The sequence below is a fragment of the Amblyomma maculatum genome, chromosome 8 (assembly GCF_055883805.1).
Source record: "Amblyomma maculatum isolate TAMU_Amacu chromosome 8, ASM5588380v1, whole genome shotgun sequence".
NCBI classification, from domain to species: Eukaryota; Metazoa; Arthropoda; class Arachnida; order Ixodida; family Ixodidae; genus Amblyomma; species Amblyomma maculatum.
Genome location: NC_139351.1, coordinates 101714832 through 101722826, shown reverse-complemented (window position 1 = coordinate 101722826; position 7995 = coordinate 101714832). Strand labels below are relative to the sequence as shown.

The following is a 7995-nucleotide window of genomic DNA, read 5'->3' as shown; positions in this document are numbered from 1 at the left end:
AGTACTCCCCTCAGATGACCACCCGCAGCCCCTCACTTCATACCGCGAGATACTTTATCAAGTCAGCTTAATGACAGAGAGAAAAAACTTTACTGACGGAAGTAGAGTTACTGGGTCTTAGTGGAAGAGCAAAGTGGCCGTAGAGTTACTGGGTCTTAGTGGAAGATCAAAGTGGCCGTAAAGTGGTGGCTGGTGGCGACCTTCTTCAGCGCGGTTTACTGCACCCAATTGTAGATGTATTCCCGGTGGCGTATTTGGCTGTACTCCGGGCGGTGGCGCCGCCAAAGAGAAAACAGAAGTGTCGAAGAAAGTGGGCTGTTCCGACTAGTATCTACCGCCCCCAGAGGCAGCGCAGCGGTTCAGGTGTCCAGAGAAACAAGTGTGACAGATACTGTGCCTTTCCCTTCCTGTGAACCAGTTATTAACAATAATAATGATAATAATAGCCCCCCTTTTTTTTGGCCCTACTTCCGGTTGCGTGACGTCACATCCTTGATGTCATATCCTCTATGGCACCCGTTTCTCTTTCCGCTTTCACTCCCACCTTCCTTCCTTCCCTAAGGGCGAGGTTCAGGTGTCCACAGAACAAGTGAGGCAGATATTGCGTCTTTCTTTTCCTGTGAACCAGTTATTCTAATTATTTACCTAATTAACTTATTGGCCTCATTTTTTCTGCAGCCACATTACGTCAGTCTCTATCGATTGACACCACTCATTAACCTCTACCACTTCTCAATTACAACTGCTGCGGACACGATTTTGCGGACGCGGTATGCGGACAGAAATCTGTGAACATAGCGAAGTAACAACGCTTTCGTGTTAAAAGTATTTCCACACCAACGGGACATTTCTGGCATGTTTTATTCATCAAATGTGCGCACTGCGGCGTTCACATCTTCAGTGCATACATCTGCATTCATGGGGCAGAAATTCACACCGAAGCCACCACTTAATTGTCACACATTGCATCTTGTTTTGACAAAGTTCCTTAATTTCAAATCAGTCAGGATTTTAACTAGATGCTACCTAAAAAATGTATGTCACCGATTAGGCGTATAACAATTGCCAAAGAATCGCTAAACGCCTGCTTTCGGTAGCGTAATGAACTCTTATGACATAGTATAGTAAAAAGAGGCGAAAATATACAAAGTAGTTCAGTAGTTCAGTTCGTTATACTGAAAATGGACGTCACATCATGTTCGTGTACCTGGAAATATAAAAAAAAAAAAATATCATGCATGTGAAAAATGACTCCACAACTTTCAGGCAGTGAAATAATTACTTCAGGATTTTAGATAAAGTTGAACGCACAACACATGCTTCGTTATCGCCTACACACAGACGCCTAGGCTGCCAAAGTAAAAAAATATAAACGTCTGCTGCGGCTTACAGTAGGCGTATGATAGCCACACATGCATACATAGAGGAAAGGACATCACCGGGTAAGAGAAATGTGCGGTGTCAGTGAGTTAGCCTTTCCCATTCACACGTGACATAATTAGCTATAACTGGTGTTAACCATTACGGAAGACGCACGAGAGTAATTTAACTTTGCACAGTAAGCACAAACACCGACAACTGCTTCGACATAGAACTGACAGATGCGATCCGCCATGAGCACACGCAAGCACACATTGGGGACATTGAATTCAGTGCTTAGCTTGAGAATGTATTCAGCTGTCCCAAAAGCTGTGACACTCCATACCTTCTACACCAGGCGCGGTAAAAAAATGTTGCGAAGCACGCTACGGGTTTCTCAAAATTTGTCACGCGTTCCGCAGAGAAGATATAATGATTACTAGGGTCCCTCGTATAGGGGCACACTAGCAGCATGTGCTAACTTATGCATAAAGCAAAGCCTTGCCAAACATTTGGAGACCAGGGGGATTGAGCCATACCATGTGACTCTTCATGGTTCTCTTGTGTTGGACCTCGAAAAATGCTGCAGGGACCAGGCTGCACAGCTTAGAAGCTAACCACCCGGGCTCTGAACTTCTTAAAAAGACTGTACTTCATAACAGCTAAAGCGATACAATAGTTTTATCCACGAGGCATGCCCCATATTATTATGGCTGGAACTATACAAGCCATTTCTTGTGACATAAGTTCGCAAGGACAGTAGAGACAATGGACGAACACTTTTTGGCACTAATGACATAGCAATAAAGAGACCATGTACACGGAAGGTCCACTTTAAACGATTATGCTTCACACTAGCTTATAGAATGGGCACTATAACAGTACAATAAGTGTTGCGCGATAAGCATGTACGCAAACCAGCAGACCTGAGGATAACTGCTGGCCGCTGACAACTGTCGTGGTTAACTAAGTTCAGCACACACAGTTTACATTCTGCAGTGATACGAAGGCTATGCATCGTTAAAAAAAATATAGCAACGCTTACATTGAAGAAACAGAGCAAATGGGTTCACTTTCAAGAGAAAAATAAACAGCTCGCACAACTGGACACCTGCGCTTGAGTATGCGCTCTGGAAAGCAGGCAGTAACACTTCTGAGAAGTATGCAAATTGACATGCTAGTCGTCCCTTATGTGCATACGCATATACGCGTACGATCAGGAAGCATGTTTAATTTAAACGACTCTGACAGCCACAGTTAGCCAATAAACGCGAAAAGATGATTGTAATGCCAAGGCACGACGAAGGCAATTGTAATAGCATGGCAATGCAAAAAGGCACCGGTAATGCAGAATCTTTAAATGGGGTCCCAAGAAGACTGGAATGCACTATATAGCGAACCAGTAAAACGAAGCACGAAATCTGGTAATGTGAGAGTAAAGGAGATTCACTCTATACAGAATAAAGAATTTGAGTGTTCACCATGACAATTAGCCCATAAATAAATATCCTTCTTCAGTTCCACCCAAAATCATTTCCCTAGAGCTTGCATGGTTTTTCCTATGACTTTCCCCGTCACCATTGTCAAGTTAGAAACCCCCTTCTTTCATAATTGCGTTAATGAGCTGTCAAGCTAATGAAAGTGTTGAGGTTTACAAGATACAGAATAAAGAATTTGAGTGTTCACCATGACAATTAGCCCATAAATAAATATCCTTCTTCAGTTCCACCCAAAATCATTTCCCTAGAGCTTGCATGGTTTTTCCTATGACTTTCCCCGTCACCATTGTCAAGTTAGAAACCCCCTTCTTTCATAATTGCGTTAATGAGCTGTCAAGCTAATGAAAGTGTTGAGGTTTACAAGGAAATTTCTTGCACCCTCTGGTTGTTCGAAGGTGACCTGCCAGCTCACGGTGTGGGCGAGTGCATTTTACAACGTCGCGGTAGCAGCTGCGGCAGAAAGACGTTCATATGAAGCAAGTTTGACGCATTGCAAAAAACAAATAAAGAAACAATGTTCAGATATGCATCTGTAATCTTAATTATAATGAGAAACGAGCCATTCCGCTCTCCCGTCATGCCATACGTCCGTCCTTCCACAGCGTATTGGAACACATCGCTGACAGACACGCTCCATCCTACAGCAACTTGTCAGATGCACCTTTCCTGTGCAGGGCATGTAAACATCACGTGTTCACGGCTTAGCGTGCAGTAGAACAACATTGCTGTACAAAACGAGCCTCACACACACAACACAGAGTGGCGCGCAAAATGATCGGTAATAATTACAAGGCACACGCCGTGTGGCCTCCGTCGTGAAGTCACGGCTTGCGGAAGCTGACGTGCACGAAGATGCTTGCAGGCACGAGTGAGATGAATGCGTTGTTGCAGAGGCGCACGTGTCGGTATCCCTCGCGCACTGCGTCCAGTGGGATCGCGTACTTGGCCAGCTTCATGTTCTTGCCCGTGCGGCTCTCGTCCTTGACGGTGAAGACCAGGATGGCCAGCTCGGGCACGTGCACGGGCAGCTCGAACTTCTCCTCCCACGTGGGGTTGAAGCCTGCGCACACGCGGGCTCACTCCATGACGTCACGTTGCGGCGCCGACACAGGCAGCGCGCACTTATACATACCAGCTTGCTCCAAGGCAGCCCATCAGTAACCTTATGCTGAAACGCTTTATTTTAAAAGTGAAAAAAAAAAAATGATCTCGAAGCACAATTACGAGTATGTCAAGGAAATATTCTAACATTAATTATCTGCCGCGTGTGATGCTCGACTGCACATAATCCAACAAATGTGCCTTTGCGTACCAAGCCTTCCACGCCATCTCGTCTGTTTTCTAACTATATGCATACAATGGATCAGCAGCGTCGTGCCCGGCGCGTACCACGTTGTCCGAGCGATGCCACCTCCACCGGCGCTCTATTCAAAACATACATGCTTCTTGTCTTTACTGGTGCGATGGCATGTGGGTGCGTTGCCGAGGTCTAGGGCGACGACTTCTTAAAACTTGAAGATAGAGCTAATAGATATCGTCTTAAAATTTTTGTCCAGTAATATTTTAAAACCAAGGCTGTGTGGGTTAGCTGGTTGCAATATAGCCCAAACCACCATCCTTTTAAAACGTATTTCTTCTACACTGGGCTTCCTTTTTTTTCTGTCCAAGCTAAACATTCTGTAGCATATGTCCTGTCTTATTTGTTCCTTACGCTTGTGCCTGCGCCTCTTTTGTGCTGTGAATTTTTATTGCGTAAGAAGTACTAGGCCAGGTTTCAGCCCGTCGCGTAAACCCGGCCGGTAGCCACGATTGACTATTAGAGAAACCGCAGATGGGGCCCCTCTTCAAGCCGTCTGGTAAACCGCGTCGGTAGCCACGCCGTGAGGAAGAAGAAGAAGAAGAAGAAGAAGAAGAAGAAGAAGAAGAAGAAGAAGAAGAAGAAGAAGAAGAAGAAGAAGAAGAAGAAGAAGAAGAAGAAGAAAAAGAAGAAATAGAAGAAGAAGAAGAAATAGTAGAAGACGGAATAGAAGAAGAAATTGAAGAAGAAGAAGAAGAAGAAGAAGAAGAAGAAGAAGAAGAAGAAGAAGAAGAAGAAGAAGAAGAAGAAGAAGAAGAAGAAGAAGAAGAAGAAGAAGAAGAGAAGCTACGTCGACTTTGCTTACGCAATCTATCGGGTTTAACTAAAGCTAAACCACAGCTAATTTGTTTTCGCCATGTAATATTTTAGGAGTGTGCGCCCACTGAGCAATGCAAAGCCAGGCTCAAGCGCTACTCACCGTTGTTCCTGACGAACCTCGTCTTTACTTTCTGATTGTCCAGCGGGTGCCCGCAGATTTTGACGACTACGTAGGGGTCCACTATTTCGCCGTCCGTGGACTCGAGGGGTTTGGGTAGCTGCTGGCCACTGATTATCTGCGAAACAAATTTTACCCCGAAAAAAAAAAAAAACATAGAAGAGACTTAGCATAGTTAAACATGGTATTCAGCAAAAGCTTCTAGCGTGGTTACGCTTGCTTAACTATTTCTTAGTATGATTTAACTGGCATCGGTATGAAGCGCTAAGCGCAGCATCATCGCCACTGGTGGCTAGCTCAGAGTAGCGGATTTGCCCGTTCCCTTACAGTGCGGTTCATGTGTCCACAGAAAACGTGACAGATACTGAGCATTTCCTTCCCCTTAAAGCAGTTATTATTATTATTATTATTATTATTATTATTATTATTATTATTATTATTATTATTATTATTATTATTATTATTATTATTATTATTATTATTAATTATTATTGTTGTTGTTGTTGTTGTTGTTGTTGTTGTTGTTGTTGTTGTTGTCTTCCTGTTCCTTGGAGGGCAAATGAAGGTCAAATTGAAGCTCTCGTGAAGACCGGCTTTACAAAGTTTAGTGAAGCTTTCGCTTCACAAAACTGCAGGAAAGGAATCGGTAGCAGGTTTTCATCGACATGGCTGAGGCTGTACCGACTGGGAACGGGCTTCTAGCTTTACCCGCAAGGGCCTGAGGCTACGCGTATGAGGAGTCAAGCTGACAGGTCACGTGCGGTTCACCCAAGAGTTTCAAATTTTTTTACATTTCACGACACGAGGAAGAGCACAGCTATTCCGTCACACGAAATTCCTGAAAACACTCCTAATGCAAAGCTAGATTTGAGGCCTGCAGGCCAATGCCGTATTTTCCGCAATAAATAAGCGTACGTGTTACTCGTACGTAGCGTTCATAACCGCAACGTTAGTGTAGCACTCGGGTGCGTAAAACACTCATTTATATTGCAAGTGAAAACAACAAGAATCAGCGTCGTCCCTGAATAATGAGCTGATCACTGCGTCAAGACATGCACAGCAGCGGTCAACCACGTGCGCGCTTAGAGGTGCAGACCGCTTACAAAAAGAGATCAGAGGCAGCGGAAAAGGAAGAGGACCCCACACAAATAATTGAATTGAAAGCCGAGGTGGGGAAAGTTCGCTCACACTTCTAAAGTAATGTATCACTGACGCAACCTTTTTCATAAGCCACGTTAAGTTGGTTCACTACTGTCTCAAAGCAGCTTTTAATTTTGTTGCGCGCGTCTAGAACTGGAACGGCCATTTCCCTTACCCTTAGGACAAGCGTCTTCTTGAGCGACGGGTCGGGTGAGTCGATCTTGAAGTCACCCTTTCGGATAAACTCCGGCATGAGCACATAGCCGCAGCGACCGTTGAGTAAGAACTTCGCCTCGTTTAAGAACATCTTCTGGTCCCAACTCTGGTAGTTGAGTGCCACTGCAAATGGGGTAGGAGAAAATGGTTCAAATCAGCTGAACCTAGTTATGCAGAGGAGAATCTCTTTTAAGCATGGTTATACACGTTTTTGTGTTTTGTTTAAACTTTATTGCACGTCGTGGTTCCGCGAGGCAAGCGAAAGAGTGGCGAAAACATTTATTGCGGCTATGCAAAGAACAGGAGGTATGCTTGGATCAGCCTGCAAGGGACCGGTCCTTACAAGCACAGCAGTGGAGGTCCCTAGTTGGGCATTCCAGTGGCGGTGGCTGCCGCCAGGGAGCACCCGACTAAGGCTTGTTGAGCCTGTATTTCGTGGCAGGCAAGCAGGATCGCCTCCCAATCTTCCCGGGTTGGGTAGGGGATGGGCAATAGCCGGTTGGATGGGCAGGCACACACCACGAAGACATCGCTCTACAGTGCGGGAAGCCACCGCTAAAGGAGGGGTCAAAATGTATTGGGGCTGCCGGGCACAGCAGTATATTGGTGAGAAGGCGGAGAAGGGGTCACTCATCCGCCTTTTGAGGCCCTTACATAAGCGGAGGTAAAGACGATGATTATGTTGATACTATGTTGTAATACCTCTGAAGATATAGACAGGATTAATATCGGGTTCCCGATCGGGTGGGGGTGGGGAGGAGAAGACAGCCCGGTGAGAGAGCGAGCGAGCGGCTGCGCCTGCTGCCTCGTTTTCTGTCAAACACTAATGAGCAGGGTTCCCTATATGGTAGCGACTGATGGGTCGCCGGCTCCTCACTTCGTATCTGCAGCGGAGATGCGCGGCGAGTCACGTGGTATGAGGTCACGGACGCACTCCGCTGCGCAACCGCGAAGCGAGCGAGCGCCGCCGGCTCAGCCAATCACACTCGTAGCGGAGAGGCGCTGCAAGTCACGTGGTATGACGTCACGGATACACCTACACAGCGCCGCCTAAAGGTCAAACATTCGGAGTCAGATGACCTTCAGGCTTGGCATGGGAGAAGCAGAACTTCCGCTTTTAAACACATTTGCAAGAGACACATGTTTATAAAGGCACCACTGAGATGTTCGTTTAATGCTTGAGTACATATGTAGAGCGCTTTCGAAGACACACAAAATACCGCCAGTGAAGCAGAGAAAAGCAAACGGAAATATCTTTCTCCAGCCAACTGCGCTTACTGCTTCTACCATACATAAGCTCCCAATAGGCATGAAAATAGTTCCCAAGGCTGTGGTAGCATCTTACACCCAAATTACCGAACGCCATCCTACACTTGAATGAAGGCATGCAGCGCCGCCATTTACTAACAATTTACTAATCCTTCCTCGGTTGCAATCCTCATAACACACGAAATATCAGTGAAGAATGTACTGAAATCTAACCGCAA

At 45.6% G+C, this 7995-nt stretch overlaps 1 protein-coding gene across 6 annotated transcripts in view; it reads right to left on the bottom strand.

The window, feature by feature from the left end:
• Positions 1-828: 828 nt before the first annotated feature.
• LOC146182009 (1-phosphatidylinositol 4,5-bisphosphate phosphodiesterase delta-1-like) overlaps positions 829-7995 on the bottom strand; it is a 155382-nt gene continuing 148215 nt past the window's right edge. For all 6 annotated transcript variants that reach the window (XM_084577010.1, XM_084577012.1, XM_084577011.1 and 3 more), the window contains 3 exons: positions 6468-6631; positions 5135-5270; positions 829-3918 (listed from right to left, as the gene is read on the bottom strand). In XM_084577010.1, coding sequence (XP_084433136.1) covers positions 3680-3918; positions 5135-5270; positions 6468-6631 — 539 coding nt within the window. In that variant the 3' untranslated portion in view covers positions 829-3679. The remainder of the gene's footprint in view (positions 3919-5134; positions 5271-6467; positions 6632-7995) is intronic.